The 20,034-nt window shown below is 49.5% G+C and overlaps 1 protein-coding gene across 1 annotated transcript in view; it reads right to left on the bottom strand.

Annotated features, from left to right (window-relative positions):
* LOC138493246 (T-kininogen 2-like) overlaps nucleotides 1-18,907 on the bottom strand; it is a 175,760-nt gene extending 156,853 nt beyond the window's left edge. The window contains exon 1 of the mRNA XM_069620380.1: nucleotides 18,695-18,907. Coding sequence (XP_069476481.1) covers nucleotides 18,695-18,886 — 192 coding nt within the window. The 5' untranslated portion in view covers nucleotides 18,887-18,907. The remainder of the gene's footprint in view (nucleotides 1-18,694) is intronic.
* Nucleotides 18,908-20,034: the final 1,127 nt, after the last annotated feature.

Below are 20,034 nucleotides of genomic sequence, written 5' to 3' on the forward strand. Positions count from 1 at the left end.
AGTAAAACCAAACAACCAATGCATACATGTTTTAAAGTTTCTGCTGTCATATTGCAATAAGGACATAATCTCATTTCCTTAGCAATATGAGATCTAGCTCCCACCACATCACGGGTTAGAAACAGATTTAGCTTACATCTTAAAACACTGTTTCTAAAATCATGCGAGGGATGTTTGGTACGGTGCCAGTACAATATAGTTTTTTAATTTTGCCTTTTTAAAGTGCTCACACAGCCCGCGGGCATGGAGGCGCTGCTACAGGAATTGATTGTTTTTTAGTTGCGTAATTGTTTTTTTGTCTTATTTGCGTATTTAAAAGGTGCTTAAATACCCAGAGGTTTCTAAGCGCGGACCCAGGGACCGAACCTGTGTTGCTTTGTGTCGCCTTACTTCCGAGGCGAACATGTTGCCGCTGAGCTATCCTCCCGCTATAATTGTTAGCAGTTACTCAGACTGCATTTCCGTGAGCCCCCCAGTCGCATACACACACTGACACAGAGACGTGATGTTGCTCGTGTGGGCTCCCCGGTGGATCTGCGGCCGCCGGGAATGTCCCTTTTATTTATTCACTGCACGCGACGGAGTGAACGTCACCCCGTCGCGTGCGTGCCCTTGAAGGGCCAGCGCCACACTCCTCCTTTTCCATAACAACAAAACTTGAAAAAGGATGGTCTAAACTACCACACATTACTCAGCACACATTAGAGCACCCACACGTCCCCCGTTTATTGGCAGCCACCCTGGATCCCCTGATGGAACTTTGCCCAACGGCCTGGACAGAACTACTGGCCAGCCTTCCCATCTCAGTCTGTCACATAGTCTGTAAGGCGGGCAGGTTTCCCATGCCCTGTTCTCAGGGGGTACCTCCTGCCAGCCTCTCTGGTCGGTGTCCCTTCGCTTGGCCCCCCACGGGCCGGAGAGTCCACTGTGGGGGTTTGACCCCCTCCTTCGTCCGGTGCTTCTTCGAGGTCAATGTCCTCCATGGCCTCCACCCTTGGCTCACCCAGTCTCTTAAAGAAGCTGGCATTCCTAGTCACTGATGTTGTTCCATCGGATGCGGTCACCATGGACCCCTTGACCGCCACCATGTCCAAAGGGGCCGGTTCATACATGAGAGACAATTTGCCCTGTGGGTGATGATTCCGCACCAGCACTTCGTCTCCAGGGGCAATCCTTGGGGGTCTCAGACCTCTTCTGTTGTTTTCCATTTCAGTCCTTGCCCTTCTCTCCTCTTCCACCTGATCATTGTCAGTGACAGCCGGCTCTCGCTCCCCCACTTCAGGTATAATGTCTCTCGGGCAACGCTGGAACAGTGCCTCTGCTGATGCCACACCCGTAGAGGAGTGGGGTGTCGTCCAGTATCCTCGCAGGAACACATACAGCGCCCTTTGTAGGCACTCGCCCTTCCCTTGAGCGATCCTACACACTTTGTTTAGTGTGCGCATCATGCGCTCTGCCTCCCCGTTGGCCCGAGGCCAGAGTGGAGTGACCTTTCTATGATGGATGCCGTAGTCCTTCATGAGGTCTGCAAAGCTCTCTCCCTGGAAGGGCGCCCCATTGTCAGAGCACAGGATAGTGGGTAGACCGTGGGTGGCAAAGATCTTCTCCAGCGCTATCACCACCTTGTCGAACGCCACCGACTCCACAAACTCGACCTCGGGGTACCGAGACCACTTGTCCACCACTACGAGGAAGTGAGTGCCCCTGGTTGTGGACCCACAGTCAGCATGAACGACTTCCCATGGCCTGGTCCTCGGGGCATCGTTTCGATGGATGGTTCGCGCTGGGCCGGTGAAGCAGCCTGGCACCACACACAAGACGACACAAACTCCTCCACCCTCCTTTCCAGCTCCGGGAATCACACCTTTTGGCGGAGATGAGCCTTTGTTTTAGGGGCGCCTTGATGACCGTGGTGCGCCAGGGCGATGATTTGCTGAACCTTGGCCTGGGGGACCACAATCCTGTCTCCTCTCAGCAGGAGCCCAGACTCCGAGAATGTCAATTCTTCGCGCACCCGCCAGAGTTGCTCCAGCGCTGTTTTGGCCTCATTTGTTCTTCGGCCCAAGGCTTCCAACACAGTCTTCCAGGCACCTTGCCCCATGGCCGTCTTCAGTATTTCAAAACACTCATCATTTTTAGACGCCTGCTCCAATTCCTCCACCTGCATCGAGTTCGGCGTTGCCGTTTCAATGACAAGCCGAACATCTTCATCTGCTTCCTCTGCCGACGTGGACGCCTGGGAGCCCCCTCTCGGATGTCTGGAGAGGTAGTCAGCAGCGTTGTTACTTCCCGAACGATAGATCAGCGAAACTCCATACTCGAGTAGCGCAAGCATCCATCGCTCTATCCTCACTGGTGGCTTCGATGAGGACCCAGCCATGATGGGCAGTAAAGGCTTGTGGTCTGTAACCACAGTCAATGGTCGCCGCAAGATGTCCAGGCAAAAATGTCTGCAGCCCCACAGCACCGCCAGGGCCTCTCGCTCGATTTGTGAATACCGTTGCTCGGTATCAGAGAGCGCCGTACGGGCGTATGCTATCGGGCGGATTTCCTGATCACTCCCAACTTGGGTGAGGACCTCCCCCAGCCCATAGGGGCTGGCATCCACAACGATCTCAGTCTGTAGGTTTGGATCCAAAATGCTATGGTGTCCTGGGCAGTCAGAGCGCTTTTGATGTCATCAAAGGCCGCCTGCTCAAGCGGCCCCCACTGCCAGACGGTGTCTTTCTTCGTTAGTGCCCTCAATGGCTCCGAGCGGGATGCCAAGTACTGGATGAAACGGCCACAATACGTGACCATGCCCAGAAAACTCCTCACATCAGCTACATTCTCTGGTGGTCTGGCCTCCTTTATGTCCCTCACCTTGCGGGGGCCAGGGGACACCCCGTCCGCCTTGAAAACAAATCAGAAAAACGCAATGGTAGTTTTGAGAAACTCGCATTTGTCTCTATGCAGCGTGAGTCCCAGTGAGCGAAGGCGTCCAAATGTCTTGGCGAGGCACGCCAGATGTTCCACCTCAGACTTGGCGTACACCAGGATGTCGTCACTGATGTTAAGGACTCCATCCAGGTCTGCCAACGCCCCTCGGATGATGTTCTGGAACACCTCCGCAGCCGATGAGACCCCAAAGCTCAGCCTTTTATATCTGTACCACCCCCGATAAGTGGTGAATGTCGTTATATAGCGGGACTCGGGGTGCAGGACCACCTGATGATACCCTGCTCTTAGATCCAGCTTAGAGAAAAACCTCGCCCCTTGCAGTTCCATTATGATGTCATCAATGGTGGAGGTCAGGTGCCGCTCCCTCTTTATGGCCTTGTTGGGGAGGCGCATGTCCACGCATATTCTCACCGCATCTGGTTGTTTGGGCTTGCGGGTGATCACAATGGGGGACACCCACGGGGTGGGGCCATCCACCTTTTCAATGATGCCCAAACCGACAAGGTTGTCCAACTCCTGGTCCACCAGCTCTCTAAGGTGGAATGGCACCCGCCGATGCTTAAGCGCCACTGGCTGGATCGACTCAGCTATGTGTAGCCTTACAGGTTCACCTACCATCTGTCCAATTCCTTCAAACAGGGAAGCGTGCTTGCCCACCAATACCTGTATGTCATCCAGGTATACCGAGTATGCAAATGTCATAATTCCAAGGGCCTCGGCCGCCGCACAGCACAGCAATGTGTTGTTGCTCACCGGTGTGACGTAGAACCTGGCTCGGAGTGATGTGTTGCCGTACTGGACTCCTGCCACAAACACGCTGTCCAGGAGGATTGGCTGATCGCCCCCAAAAGTGAAGATACGTGCCTTTGGTGTCACCAGAGCCGGAGAGGTCTGCATCGAGTCATAGTGTTGTCCGGCCATCACATTCACGGAAGCCCCAGTGTCTACTAACATTGGTATTGAGTCCCCGTTGACCAGCACGTTGCACCTGGGCTGTCTCTTGGAGTGGTTTCTCAGGACGCCAATGCTGGACACAAAAAACACGTTTTCTTCATCCTCCTCCTCCTCGTCACCCTCCTGAGGGGCACCGTCCTTGCCCTGGTCCACCTGGGTGACATTCGACAACCTCTGGGGGCGGAAGAAACCAGCCCGGACAGGCCCTCTGGGAACCACCTTCGGAGCTGTAGTCCTACACATCCTGGCATAATGGTCTGCACCCCCCACACCGGCTACACTTCATACCCATGGCCGGGCACTCTGCTGGGTGTGGAAGATCGTATCTGCATTTCATGCAGGAGTTATTCCCTGCTGGCACTCTAGGTCCTTGGCCACTAGCGGGGCGTCTAAGCCCACGGCCCCTGCCGACCGCGCAGATGTCATCCAGCGTGCTGGGGCGCACTCCAGCCTCCATTCTGGTTGCTCGATGTTCGGACACCTCATGGCATTTGCCAAGTTCCAGGATGCGGGGAAGGGTGATGCCAGGCTCTTGCAGGATTTGGCGCCGCAGTTTGCCAGACACACACCCTTGTATGAGTTGGTTGAGAATCATGGTGTCTGGGACATTCCACGCACATGGCACCACCCGTCTGCGCAACCTCCCATAGAAGACATCAAGGGTCTCATCCTCCTTTTGACGCGCCGCCCCCATGAGGAAACGTTCATAATCTGCATTTGCCATGGGCAGAAAATGGTTGTGGAGCGCATCTTTCGCCGCCGCAAACGACCCATCCGCAGGTTGCAGGGACAAGAATATCTCATATACCGCAGGGCCTGCAGAGTACAGGAGGGTGGCCAACTTACTGTCATCACTAGTCTCCATAGTGGCCCTGAAGTACATCTCGAGTCTGTCCATCCACATCTTCCACCTCGGTCCCAGACTTGATGGCCTGCCTGAGACATCAAACTCAGGCATTGGTTGTAGGGCCCCAGGTGGCTTCAGCAAAGGTCTTGGCGGCAGGATGGGTGGTGGCTGTGGTGCAGGAGCAGCCGGTTGTTGAGGGACAGCCGCAGCCACTGCAGCTTGGCTCATGGTGGTAAGCGCACAGGCACCCCAGGGATGTCCAAAGAATGGGGCTGCAACTCACCACCACACACACCAGTGTTCTTCTGCAGAGAATGGTCCTGAAATGCAGCCACAAACAGCCCACAGATACCAATGTTCCTCCCAGAGCCTATTCAACAAGATGGCCGCCCACCGCGTGTCTAATACCCCTCTCCGCGGCATGATTTTGCAAAATTCACTCACTTCGGATCATCCGCGCATCATGCAAATATCACCGCCTGTCCCGGGGATGGGTCCGATCGTTCGTCGCCACTGTTAGCAGTTACTCGGAATGCATTTCCATGAGCCCTCCAGTCGCATACACACACTGACCCGGAGATGTGATGTTGCTCGTGTGGGCTCCGCGGTGGCTCTGCGGCCGCCGGGAATGTCCTGTTTATTTATAAAGCACACGCGACGGAGTGAACGTCACTCCGTCGCGTGCGTGCCCTTAAAGGGCCAGCGCCACAATTCTAGCCCAGGAAAATGATGATTAAAACAAATATCATTCATTAATATATCTCTATTTAAAATCCATTCTGTTCTAAATAATGTTTGCTTAGTTATCCCCGCAGCAATGCACACTTACTTATTCAGCAGATGAGCCCATTTTTACAAAAGCAAATCCCATTTTTCTTTCCATTTTTGCAACACTTCACTTGAGGTCTTAAATAAGTCAATCTGGAGTGACATATATGAAGTCGCCTGTGGTGGTGATAAAATACACTCAAACATGTGCAGTGCTTCCCAATATAACCAAGCTTGAAGCAACATAATGCCAAGCGTGTGGCATATTGCAGCCACTGGCACAGAGCCTGCAAAGAGAGCACTTTCCTCCACAAAAGTGGGTACACGGGGGGGAACACGAAGCATTTCTCCCGTGGTAATTTTGGGCACTGCACAAGCGAGCAAGCTGGCCTGCGTGCAGAGCGGCCTGGGTTCTATATAGGGGGCAGAGAAGGTTCGGGAGCAGGTGACAGTTGGAATTAGTGCTTGTCTGCCTGCTTCCGAGCCTTCGCTGCTGTGGGCCGTTGATCGTGGGTGGAAGAGTTGATAGGGTCAAGGCCGGTGGTTTAGGGAGAGGTGTGCTTTTGGGTGGGCGGGGGATTATAAAAAAAAAAATCTTTATAAACAAAGTTAAGGTAACGCCATAACGGCGTTTTTTTGAGGAGTGTTGTAAATGAAACACTCCGAGGTCTTACCTTTTGGTGAGCTGCCTCCGGGTTTGGCATTATGTGTGTTATGCCCAGTTCTTGGGGAAAGATAAGGGTCTTTCGAGACGGAGCCACGCCAGCTGGCCTGGTTCCATCGCGGATTGCCTGCTGTGGAAGGGGGTTGTGTTAAGGGGCTTGAGGGGGTAGGGGGATTAACGGAGGAGAATGGCAGTGTGGGCACGTTCTCAGGCCCAGGTCCTCACCAAGTTTGAAAGGATTAGCGTGCAGTGCTGCCATCCTGACACCAGGGGGCAGTGCAGACCTCTTAAAGGAGCAGCACTGTTTTCATATTGGGAGCAGTAGAAAGAGCTGACAAACAGCCTGGGGTTTGGGTAAGGTTTTATATAAAACAATCTGCCTGGGGATTGGGTAGGGTTATATATAAAAAAAAAAAAATACAACACAATTAATATATATATATCAATACATTTAGAGAGGAGTGGAATTATTGGCACTCAGCTGGGGATTTTTACAAGGGTTTCAGTAAGAAGCCTGGTAATACGTCTGCTCAGATATTAGGGAGGCCACGCAGAAGAAGATTTGGCTCGGGGGCCAGCTTGGTTGGTAGGGCAGAAAAGGGAAGTGGCATTGAAGCTAGTTATTGCTGGGGCAACAGTATGGCAAGGCGAGGATCTGGGAAGAAGGGATGGGTGGATGCACAAGCTTTGAGGGAGGCTTTGGATATTATCAGCAGGGTAAGCAAAGCCCAGCTCGAGGGGGCGGTGGATGAAGTTACGGGGGAAGAGGAGGCTGGTGGGGGGAGCCCGCAGCAGAGAGCCGCAGCAGATGGGGCTCTTGCCGCAGTAGTGGCATGTAGCCCGGTGGCTGGTTTGGGAGAAAGGGGGCAGGAGGAGTAGGAAGGAGAGCCCCAGGAGAGCGTCCAGAGGGGGAGGAGAGATAGGAGAGGGGTCAGGGAGGGTGTTGGGAGACAAAGGGCCGGTGGAGGCTGTTGGTGGACGGAGATTGCAAAAGGGTGCAAGGCAGGCTGGGTGAGGTTAGGGGTGCTGAGGATCAGTGCGGGCAGCAGTGTGGAGGGGTAAGGGAAGGAAAATACCTGCAGAAAAGTGCAGGTGGGAGGAGGAGAGTGCAGTCCCCATCGAGAAGTGAGGAAAGAGAGAGGTGCAGAACAGCCTCCCCGCCTGGTAGGACTTCGGGTGGAGGGCATAGTACGGCCCCCACGGCTCCAGAGGAGGAGACAGGAGAGGGTTTAAGAAAGGCCCCTCTGCAGGACTTATGAGGACAGACTAGAGGGTGCAGTACAGCCCCTAGCACAGAGGACCAAAGGGCGGAGGAGAGGACCCCTTGCCCAAGAGGAGAGGACCAGGAAGGGGTTTCTACAACCCTGCCGAGAGGACACCGAGAGATTGGCAGGCGGACACCCCGGGCTCACACGAGGAGGAGCTGCCCAGCCCGAGCATGTGCTCACAACACCCATGGTATTACATTGGGGATTACGAAAGGGAGGAGGAGCATGTGGGATAGTGGGAGGGTGAGGGGTACAGTGGTATAAGGAGGAGGGAAAGGGTGAGAAGGGGTATAAGGTGGGAAAGAGAGGGGGCTGGGGTGCAGGGGATCGGGGGAGACAGGTCGGGTGCGACTGTTGACATGTTTTGTCCCCGCAGCAGGAACCCAGCGAGGAAGGAGATGAGGAGCATTGGAGTGGAGGCTAGGCTGTGGCTGGGCGATGGCAGGACAGAAAGAGGTGACCGGGAAGGGGAGTGGTCAGCAGCTTGGCGCAGGGGTGACATGAGGTGGGGGTCAGGAAGGGAAGGGGTTGGGGCACAGGTGACAGGGGGTGAAAAGGGTTCACGGCTGCGGGGGCAGTGGAGACAGAGAGGAGGGCATCCTCGCTGGACGTGCAAACAGACAAGGTGGACGAGCCTGTGGCACCCGAGGCAGTGCAGGCCCCGGAGGAGAGGGCGGCGGAAGGCACCAAGAAGGATAAAAGGTTGCCATATATGGGCATTACGAAGCCATTGGGTGCACATTTGATGGGGGCAACAAAGGACAAGATATGGGCAAGAGATTTTGTGGATGTTTTTAAGCTCCTGCATAGGAAAGTAAGAGCTAAGGAGGAGGAGAAGGAGTTGGCCTCACGCCCAAAGGTGCCAATGACAATTGAGAATTGGACGGAGATGTGGGTAGCACTGTTGAAATATATGGATGTTATACGGAAGGCATTCACAGGTAGTTTTGCGTGGGTACGTTATGATGAGCAATTCAGGGCGAGGATGGCAGAGGACAGCAAGGCGGTGTGGGGTGAGATTGATATGAATCTCTGGCTGCAGTGGATGGCGCCCACGCAGCCAGCACCAACGCTACATACAGCGAGCGGGTTACCCGTGCCTTACCAGCCCTTTCATGGTTGCCCTGCCCTGGAAGGGGTGGGGGGAGGAGGCAGGGGTCAGCCCTCAGCAGCATGTTGGGCTTTCAATAACAAAGGATGTATGAGGACAGTGTGCAAGTTCAGGCACGAGTGCAGCGGATGTGTGGGGCGGCATCTGATTACTCAATGTTTTCAATCAGGGGGCAGAGGGAGAGGGTGGGGAACAGGGCAAAGAGTTGGGGGGAAGGTCCATACTCCAGTTAGAGTTGTGGGATGGATGAGGGGCTCAGTTTGCCCAGACAGGGAGGGGGCCAACATTTTGAGGGAATGATTTTGTGAGGGCTTTAAGAGTTAGAAGGGTCCAAGGGGCGCAGGTGGTGGATGCAGTTTAAATGCCAAAATTATGTGGACATAGTGTTGCCTAGGGGCTGGACATGTTCATGTGCGTGGGTGTGTTTTAGCAGTTGTTGTAGTGGGTTTTCTTACAGCTTCGGTTGTGTAAGAGGGTGCATTAGCTGGATGATTTTCAGTGGGGCGGGCAGAGAACAGGGGCGGTCGTGGAGGTCTTGTCAGACGTGAAGGTAGTAATGGGGAGGGCCATGGGCAGTAGGATATAACTGAAGAACCAGTGGGGGTGTTGACTTTTCTAGGAAGGGAGCTTGATGTGGCGGCTGTGTTCTCATGCTTGCCGCACGACAAGGTGAGCAGGCTAGGGATGTGGGGAGGCTTGAGAGGGTTATAGCGGAACAGAATTAATACTGAGAGATTGACAGAAGGGAAGTGGGTATCGCAATTTTTGATTGTACGGTAGTGGCCTAGGTTTGCATGTGGGTAGAGGACAGGGCACACGCTGGGGGGGGAACTCCGTACACAGACCACAGGAGGAGGTAGGAAGGTGCGGTCAAGGGAATTGTACGTTTGGCTTGGATTATTTAAAGTAATTTTGGAGGCAAAAGGGGCAAATCAGAGTTGCTCGATGTATGAGCAGAAGAAGAGAGGCACTCAAAAGGATAATTGGACCGAGAGGCTACATGAATTGACAGGTTAGGGGGATTGGATTGCATGGACGGGGGTGCTTGGTGGGCCCCTGGCACAGTGGGAGGGGAAGTGATGAGAGGTTACTGCATGGACGGGGTGCACGAGGGCCCCTCTGGTGCAGTGGGGGAAACTTGGTGAAACTGACGTAAGATGATGGAGGGGCAGGTTAGAGTATTTGGACTGCATGGACAGGGGTGCTCATGGCCCCTGGTGCAGTGAGGGAAAGCGATGGGATGTGACTGCATGGACGGGGGTGTACGAGGGCCCCTGGTGCAGTGTGGGGAAAATGGTGAAATGGAGGTAAGGTGCGAATAGGTCTGCATGGACGGGGGTGCAGGTTGGCCCCTGGTGCAGTGGGGGGAAGTGAGGAGATGGGGACCTGCATGGACAGGGGTGCATGAGGGCCCCCTGGTGCAGTTTGAGAAACATGGGAAATGGATGTAAGGTGCGGGAGGGTTGGTCAAGAGAGAACAGAGGGGGGAACAGGAGGACAGACGAAAGAGATCCAAGTTGAGGAAGGTGCATTTATTTAGAATTTGGTGGGTAAAGATGCACAAATGAAAAGGGGATCAGAAGGGAAGGGCTGTTGGGTGCTTCCGTAGAGTAAGTAAGGTGCCCGGTGAGGATGGTTTGTCTTGGGGGAGAGATATCAGGGAGAAGTCGGGTGGTGTCCAGTATGGGGACGGGTCAGCAGAGGGGGCAATATAAGTGTTGGAGGGTTAGAAGGATGACTTTGGTGGCCCGGGGGGGGGGGCAGGGGTTGCGAAATTATGCTTTCAGGAGGTTGGCGGGTGGCACCGTAAGTTTGCGGGATGGGGCCTAGCCGAGAAGGAGGAACTCATAACAATTTTATTTTTTCAGATGGAGGCATGGAGGAGTGGTGAGTTGCCACAGATAAGGATTTATGGCCATCAGATTGTTAATGGCCAGGGAATTAGGGGAGATAACGGGTGGTTGGGACTCAACTGGGATGCAGTTACATCAGTGATTTATTGAGATAAGGGGATAATAAAAATTGGACATAGAGGGAAGGTTAGTTTAGTTGGGGCAGAAAGAACACCTCAGGGGAGGGTTTTTCTGATGTCGGGGACATGGCCCTTTAGAGGAGGGGTGGGGGAAGCACTATGGGGTACCAGCACGGTAAGAAGGGTGGGTGCTGTTTGCACGAATGGGCTACCCCGGGGATCCAAAGAGGGAGAACAGGTATTGAAGAAGTCGGTGCTTGGCCTCGGGGAGAAAGCAGGAATGAAGGTTGAGAGGATTTTAAGGAGATGGAAGGGAGCAAGGAATAGGAAGGGAGGAATTTGAAATGCTTTAATTATTTAATTGTGGGGGATTGGAAATTATTTATTTATTTAATTGTTTGGCAATTGTTAAAATGGTTATTTAGTCTGTAAGGCCAGGGAGCCAAGGTAGTGTTTCTTTGTGAGCTGTGGCCTGTCACATTAAAGCAACCTTTTCCACTTTAAAGTGAGTCTGGGTATTTTTGTGCAGTAAACCCAAAGGGGGACCCCGGGGTAATTTTGGGCGCTCCGCAGGCCAGCGAGCTGGCATGCGTGCACAGCGCCCCTGGTTATATATAGGGGGCAGGGAAGGTTTGGGAGCAGGCAACAGTTGGAACAAGCGTTTGTTCCCGCCCTCCTACCCCTTTAATTATTTAATTTTGGGTACTAAGTTAAGGGGGCGTTGGATCTTAATTGGAATTTTGGTTTACCCATTTTCAGGAACATGGTTTTCTGGAAAGGTTTGAATAGGACAGCGGATCTGGTAGTTTTCATGTGACAGGCTTGGGCATTAGGAAGGGCAATGTAATGTAAGGTTCATTTTTACTGATGTGGCAGGTCAGCCTGGCTGCAGGTCAAGCACGGAAGAGATTGGTGAAGAGCGGAGTTTATGGGGGTAAGGAGCTGCTGGATGATGGGGACATGGCCCTTTGGAGGAGGGATGGGGGCAGCACAATGGGGTACTAGCGCGGTAAAGGAAGGGGAGGGTGCTGTTTGCACGAATGGGCTACCCCAGGGGTACAAAGAGGGAGAACAGGTATTGAAGAAGGAGGGGCTTGGCCTCGGGGAGAAAGCAAGAATAAAGGTTGAGAAGGTTTTAAGGAGACGGAAGGGAGCAAGGGATAGGAAGGGAGGAATTTGAAATGCTTTCATTATTTAATTGTGGGGGACTGGAAATTGTTTATTTATTTCATTGTTTGGCAATTGTTAAAACGATTATTTAGTCTGTAAGGCCAGGGAGCCAACGTCACGTTTCTTTGTGAGCTGTGTCCTTTCACATTAAAGCAACCCTTTCCACTTTAAAGCGAGTCTGGGTATTTTTGTGCAGTAAGCCCAAATGGCTTCTTATTAAAACCAAGCCACCTCTTGATACGCTGTTTCCGAACCAAAAAACAGTTTCGGCACCACTGTTTGGTGATAATACCTTAACGCTGGTCTCATTGAAAAATGAGCAAATTTAAAGTCACTGTGTCGTGACTACCAAGTTGCCGATAAAAAAGATGTGCTAGTTGTTTTATAGATGGACTGTTTTTTGCTCTTAGAGTATATCTCACTAGCCAAATATTTAAAACGATTAACAACTTCTAAGCGCTGACTCCCAAAATGCCATTTACACTTTTCTTCCTTTTGACTTTACAGCGTTCAGGGTCAAGATATTGGATTTTACAATGTTTAAGTGTAAAACTAAATCTACCAAATACAAGATCAAAGCCTGCAACGACCTTTGAAGCCCAACAGGGTCACATCGCAGGTAACCATGTCATCCGCCTAATTTAAGTAACGCAGGTGCAGATTCCCTGAGCTTGGTGGGTGTGACTGCGCCTTCTGCAAACTATGGCCCATATCAGAAATATTGCAAATGTGTGTATTTGTCTGTTTAAAACCACAATGTAAACGAGTCTCCTCTTTCACGTATGGTGATATATTCAGGTATGGTCATTTTTACAGTTTGTCAACTTCTTAAATAGTTCATCATATTAACTCAGTTCTGTACATTGATTTCACCATAGAATCAGTGTTTACACTTTTTTACATTTGACACTGTAATATGGAGAATACAACAATTGTATTTTTAATTCACATAGCTTGGATGAATTGGTTTGTCATTATTTTGAAGACATGTGCTCTTTCCTTCTTCCAGAGTGCACCATACATATATTACCTAATATCGCTATCACGATTTCTTCTGTATTGTATTGTTGATGTAACCAGTGTTTTTTTAGTGCAGTGTGAGTCGGCTTTATTGAAAGCATTGAAGTAGTTTAGCTCTTGAAAGGCAACTATGCAGAAAGCATTGTCCGCTGGAGGAAATCTGAGGATGGACAGGACGAGATGGAGTCTACTGCATGTACTGCAAATTGTGGGGTCAAGAAATCAGGGAGGAAATCCTTGCTTCCCCACTTCAACAAATGTTGTGATCCTTGGCAAATCACTTTACATAATTATAAGCCATGCTCCTCCCACAGAAAGCTGAAATAAAGTATGTACTTCATTGATGAATTCACCAATGACAATTGTGTTATCTAATGTTAATCATTCAATGTGTATCTCTACTTTATGAAGGATCTGAACCTCTTGAAATAAAGATATTTTTGATGTCTGATATCTGAAAGGGTGTAACACCATGTTCAGTGGGTGGAGCAGCCTCTCTGTGGTCTGGGTCTCCAGGAGACATGTTGCCCCCTTCATTAGGCTAATAAGAAAACGAATGCACATTTAAAAAGCAAATCTTTAGTTGAAGGACCATTATGGTGGAAGGACAAAACATCAAAACCACAGAAATTCACATGGTTTGGTTCCCAAACCAACCGTAACTCGGCCGCCATCATGCAGTGCTCCTGGCATCACACACTGAGCGCACAGGCCCAACCCAGTCCCACCTCCGGGTGCAGACCCAGAGTCAGGTCTACAGACATGGCTCAGATCTGTCTTGGTGTCTTCTGGCGGAGGTTACTGCATGGGCATGGACATGCATTCCAAACCTTAAGCAGGTTGCATGGTTGTGGACACTTTCATCATAAATACATCACATTTTTATGTTACACTTCATGGCAGATTGCTCCTGCTTCAAATATCCATAATTAAAGGTGTTATTATTGACCAATTTATGTGTTCTTGACTTCTCGAGCATGACAGGATGAAGAGCTGAGTCGGCCCTGCTGGGCGTCAAACTTGCAACATGAAGGCTGCCCCGATGTGTGAGGCGAGCTCACAACACAGAAGCTAATCCCGCTTCTCCTAACGAAGCTTAGTAAAATACAGGAATTGCAAGGCCACTGATATACAAGGCCACATATGAGGTCACGCCGCTTTCACAATGCTTTAAGGCCTCCTCATCTTTTTCGTATAACTTCGAGCACCAGGCAGCAATGCTGCGAGGGGGAGGGGCTGCTGTGTCCTCACCCAGAGGTTTGCTGCCAGTTAAGCCCTCAGAGCATAGAGGCAGAAATGACTAATAACAGCTCAGTGCCCTTCTTGTAAGGTCCAGTCTGTTATTCTGCAATGCATTTTAAAGTCCACACATAAATCATATAGTTCTGTGTGAAATGTGCATAAGATAATACAAATGTCCTAGGCCATATACATTGGATATATGTAGTGTTAAATACATGTTTGATGTTTTGCCGATGCAGAGATCACATATATTTCTATGTAGCCGCAGGCTGGTGGTCCCTCCTCCGTTTCCCGCCATTGGATGCTCCTCACCACTTCCAGTACTTGACTCCTTGCTTTGGGGCGGTGTCAGTGCCTCGGTGCCCACCCCTCTCCAGCAGAAATCTCCTGCTACAGTGATTCGCTGTGGCAAGAACGGCCCACTGGGCACCCGCAGCACTACATTTGCAGGTTAGTCCCCAGCCTGTTTGTTCCTGTGGTCGTCCACCTCATCACCTGTCTTGCCCGAGGAAGACGGTAATGCCCTGACCGCATCTCCGACACCAATGACTGTCCTGCTTGACTCCCGACATCCGCTGAACTTCAAGGCTTTTGTTGCTTTAAATCTGAGCAATTTAACTGCACCTTAACTAATGTTTTTTCAGTGAATCTCAAGGGTTTTGTTATACCATCATTTTTTAATGGGCCACTAGTCATGGCCTTTGGCCAACTGCCTTGGGCTGTGTCCACTGTATATGTTCCCCCAATATGTTTCTTTTGGACCCACTAAGTGGCCATGGCCTTCAGCCTTGGCCACTATACATGTCTTTCTGAACCACAAGCCAGAGCCTCCGCTCATGACCATTGGCCCGGCCACTTTATATGTTACCCCAATAGTTTTCTTTCAGCCCCACTAGCCATGGCCTTCCGCCATGGCCACTCTACATATTGCTCCAATAGGTTTCCGTAAATATATATTTATATAAATATAAACATAAATATAAATATATTTATATAAATATATATATATATATATATATATATATATATATATATATATATATATATATATATATATATATATCTGGTCAGCATGAAAGTACAGTGCTGCAGTGGTTTGCGTGCTGACCTATGCTGCTCCTGGTTGTTAGGTAGGCCACAACCCATTGCTAAAACGTGCTGTGGCATGTCGTAACACCAGCCACAGAGGTGGGGTCCCTATGCCCACACCACTTTCACGGTTTACCAAAATGCTGGAAAACAGTCATAAAAAGATGCAGACACAGCCTGCACTACAATTGCAGAGTTGGGGTCCATTCATTACCATCATAAGTTTATTTCAGAGAGAAAAGAAAGATTCCATAAAAGCATTACAAAATATAACACATTCAAAATGGGCTCTCAAACAGCACCTGGTGCCAGATTAAAGTAGCTGTGCTGCTGTTAAGAGATCCTGCTAAACCCGGGTATGTGACTTTTCCTACTCTACTTGCACTTTTGCTTTGGGAAAAAGTGCCATGCCACACTGCTGATTAGCCCTTTGGTTCATTTCATGTTGTATTTGTTCCAGGGCCAGAAAAAACCTTGGCAACAGGTTGTGACATTCACGAAGGGCCGTCACTAGGATTGCAGTGCAGACATGGAACAAATAAGGCAGTGCCAGGCTGGAGTAATCATCATGCCACTGTTGATGGGTGGCAGGCAGCTTGATTTCCACAGCAGAGAAGTGTCAGCAATAGGGTGCTCGGAGCAGGCAAGAACAGTATCGCTTGGTCTCCGTCCTACAACCCACCACCCTTTCACACCCTCCTACAGCTGACACCCCATTATTAGCTTTTTGGTTTAGATGGCGAAAGACAGCGTGGGTGCCATGCTCCTTGCAAGTTCTCACTGCCAGGTAATCCATTCAATTTAGCCCGTAGAAATCCTAGATTACAGAGGAAATAAATTACACCCCTTCAACAATAGGGCACCCAAAGGATGTAGGGGTTATGATTTCAGGAAAAAATCTATCCACTCATGACTAAAATGTTAACTGCACTCATGCTTAGATCAAATAAGCAGGGTATAACCAGCAAATGACACATAATTCAGTCTACGGTGTCTGCTCTGCTGGCACTAACAACGACAGAAAATATCACACTGAACACACTCCTCCCTGTACATAAGGAGCGCCTCATAAGAAATCTCAATTCTGCTTCATTTTGTTGGTGGCTGAGGCCCTTGTTACAAGTTAGGTGAAAAAGTGAAAAAAGGCAGTAAAAAAATGCCTTATTTTGGTCCACCTAATTATGAGTTAGGTTCCCAGCGGAGGAAATACCTGCGGCACTTGCATGGGACGGGTCCTCCAGATAAATGGTGGAATTACCGCCTGCAGTAATTCCTCCAATCCCCAACAAATTTGTACGGGACTTTCAAATGTAAAGGAACCAACATTCCTAACATGGTGGATTTACCACTGTAACCCATGCTATTAACTGAAAATCTCTTTGGTAGTATTAGCAATGCTTATGCCCCAAACTCATTATGAAGGCAAGTCTTACTATGCAAGTTGATAATACATTCCATCTTGTTATAGTATTAACACATGGAGATCGTTATTGACCGCCCCTCAACCAATAAGAATGTTCAGCATGCAGTCAATAACTACTGGTATTGACTGCATTCTGAACATTCTAACTTGAAAAGTAGACAGGGAAACCACACTGCAATTTCAAGGCAAGGTTTCTTTCAACAGGACACTTCCTTTCTGGGGCAGCAGGGCTTTCTTCTGTGGCAACCCCCTGTTTAACACACCGTAGCAAAAGCTAAAACATGGGAATATGCTATCACTTCTTACAGAGGTGCCAACCTTCGAATTTCCTGGGGGGGGTGCCTGTGTCCAGATTTTAGGGATGTGCAACTGAAAGGACAGGAACATTTAGGCAGATTGCCCTTCCACTGGGGTGCCGGGCCCTGGAATACCTCGATGCTCTGCGAAGGTGCTGTTTTACAGATAAACTGTTTATTCAAACATGATGCCTAATACCTGGTAAACCCACTCCAGTTTAACTAAGTTTGCAATTAAATACTCAATTTGTGAAGACAACTCTGCTATTAAGCACTACAAAATAAAACCACATTTAATTGAAATTCTCTATTTACTTTACTCACAATTAAAGTAACATTTTTACATAGCCACCAACACTACAAAACATGTATTACTACTACCCCTATGTACTAATAGCCTTGTAGATCTCGGCAGGGGTAAATATCGCTTGGCATAAGGACCCACCACCAAGTTATGGCCCGAGGCGAATGAAACCTCCCTCGGTCTATAAGACTAAATTAGTGAAGTGTCGAGAAAAGTTCTGAACTGAAAACTAATTGTGGGGTGGACTCACAGAGGAAGCAAACTCAATGGTTTTGTCTTTGTCTGCCTTAAAGGGAGTATTTCCTTATGGCGCTAGGCTTGCCAGATAAAGGTTATATATACTGGCCAATTGTGCATGTGAGAACACTGTTTACGCAAGCAAAATTGTATTCGCTCTGGTGCAAATACAGTGTGTGCACATTTGCACTGCCACTTATGTGCACAAATAGCATTTGCGTGTGCAACCACACATGAATCCTGCCCACAGTGTTCCTTACCTCCTGAAGGAGAAGGCACATCTAATTATGAACCACTTGCTGATGTGCAACCGGATGCAAAGCCAGACCAGCGGTAAGTGTGTTTGTATGTGGGTGTGTGTGTTCTGAGCCACATTTGGCATATTGTGCAATGAATGGGTTCCATTATGAGCCCTTTGAAGAGTGTTGAATCACAGTTCTGAGACCCTTTGCACTAATGGGCCGATTCTGGAGGGTTTGCACGGGAGCAAATGAGGCGGTGCCCTGGAGCACCTCAGATTTGCACCGGTTGCCTTATACCTGGTTCTCAAAGTCCAAAGCCTATGCACATCTAGAGGGGCTTGCAGCATCTTTGAGAAGCCCTTGAGCACGTGACCCTGCCAAAGAGGCTCTAGGCATGTTTCCATTTCCACCAGCTCTAGGCTTTGAGAACCCATTGTGAGGTAGACATACCTCTGAGCATGGGCTCATTTGCTCAGGGGCAAATCTTTGAAAGTTAAGTGCTACAGTGTTTGCTTGTGTGACCTACACTATCACTGGGCTACCATGACTACTCCCTAGTTTACCATCTTTTAGCAATCAACATTGCTTTTACTCCTAGTCAAGGCTCAGAATCCTTACGCTTAATGCAGCTTGAGAATGGTGCTGGAAATAATGTCCAAGTGAATGGTTTTCAGGTGCCATTACTAGGATTGGGAAACGCTTTGGCAACTAGAAAGAAGATTGTAATTAAAGTGTAATGGACCCATCCCCTTTTCTGTTGCATGTTCATTGGTTTTAAGGTGCTGTCTATAGGAGTAATAACTGAGGTACTAACACACAGGGCCACCCCCTCTGGCCATTCATCTGACGCACAGTTCACTCTTATGGCCGGATTTACAAAACATTTTTTAACGTGGTGGAAAAGTCCCATTAAAAGCATTTTTGTCAGTCTCCAGCTTCGTCTTTTCACCAACACCACTATTAACAAACTCGCTGCATCTGTCACTAGTGTCTGAATTATGCTACTGATTTTGCCACCTCAGCTTTCTGTGAATATCTGCATGGCCTCTGCAGCACTTAACTTTCCAGCACCACTCCACAGACAGCACAGCAATCTGTCTTCCTTTGCAATTGTGCCCGACGCTAAAACAGATTAAAATATCCTTACTCTAGTGCCAGCTTCTGTGATCCTGTCCAGCGCAAATTGGTTTCCCCCTTTCTCTGCATTGAATTTCCTGAGTGTCACGTCCACAGCTTCGAATATTACGGGGTCATTGCAGCTGGCCTGTTGGATTGGGAGGGGGACAGCCCTACTAGAGAAGGCTTGGGCGCAGACGAGCAGCACAGCTAACCACTTCATTGCTGATGGCGAACCCTCCGTCCTGGGCCACTGCCTTAGCAAACCTCTATTTATGGTTAGCTGTCCTGTGAAGGGTGCTCCGTGTCCTCCCAGACTGTTTAAATAAGGCAAGTTCATGCAAACAAATGGTTGAAGCACAGTACAAAGAGTCAAAGGTTATCAAGCAGCCTTAGGAGAGAGAGAGGCGGGGCTGATCAACAGGTTGCCCGAATCAGCAAATTTGCTGTTTCAACAGAGCCTTCTCTGCCAGCTACAAGGGGGTGGAGGTGCGAACATGGCTACTTCAACTGACAGACTTTGAAGTGAACAGTTAGACAAATTTTGTATTAAACCGCTTTGTCTGATGCTGTGATGCAATTTACTGCGACTCAGAACCACTATGTTGTTGTAATGGTTTACTCTTGAGCTTCTTTATGTTTATCATACAGGACGGGTGCTGTGGCTGACGTGAGGCGGGCCGCACATCATAGTGTGGTGATGCATGTGGCATCACTCTGCATAATAGAGTACTACAGCCGTTCTGCCATGGGCGAGGCAGTGATCCTGAGACATGTGAACCACACACAGTCTCCTTGTGGTTCTTGGTGAGCACATTCCCTGTGGCCATCATTGCATGTTGGTTATCCTTCCCCCAGCCCTGCCCATTAACTCTGGCCACATTGTTATGTGGGAAGGACCTGGCCAAGGACATTCCACAGAACAGACAAATCCTTCTTGGCAGACCGGATTACGAGAGTCTTTTCTTCCACCGCAGTATTATGACCCATCCCTGTCACATGCAGAGTACCACAAGGTTCTTGTGTCTCCCCTACTCTCTACAATGTATTTACCAAGCTGCGCTTTGACCTCCTCAACAAATTGGGTGTCACATACACTAACGATGCTGACGAGACCCACTGACACTAAAGTCCTGAATAATATCTACCTCACAATTCAAGCCTGGGTGGCACAACACAAGCTTTGAATGAATGATGAAAAAACCTAACTACTCATCATTGGCAACCCCCCTAGATTAAACTCACTACCACGAGCATACAAAGCCTTCAATACCGATGGTCACATCATCACACTGGCCAAGGAGGTAAACACTCTAGGAGTCTATTTGGACTCATCTCTGTCTCTTTCCAGACAAGTCAATGCCATTGCCT

The sequence above is a fragment of the Ambystoma mexicanum genome, chromosome 10 (genome assembly GCF_040938575.1).
Source record: "Ambystoma mexicanum isolate Mex_15411 chromosome 10, UKY_AmexF1_1, whole genome shotgun sequence".
NCBI lineage: Eukaryota > Metazoa > Chordata > Amphibia > Caudata > Ambystomatidae > Ambystoma > Ambystoma mexicanum.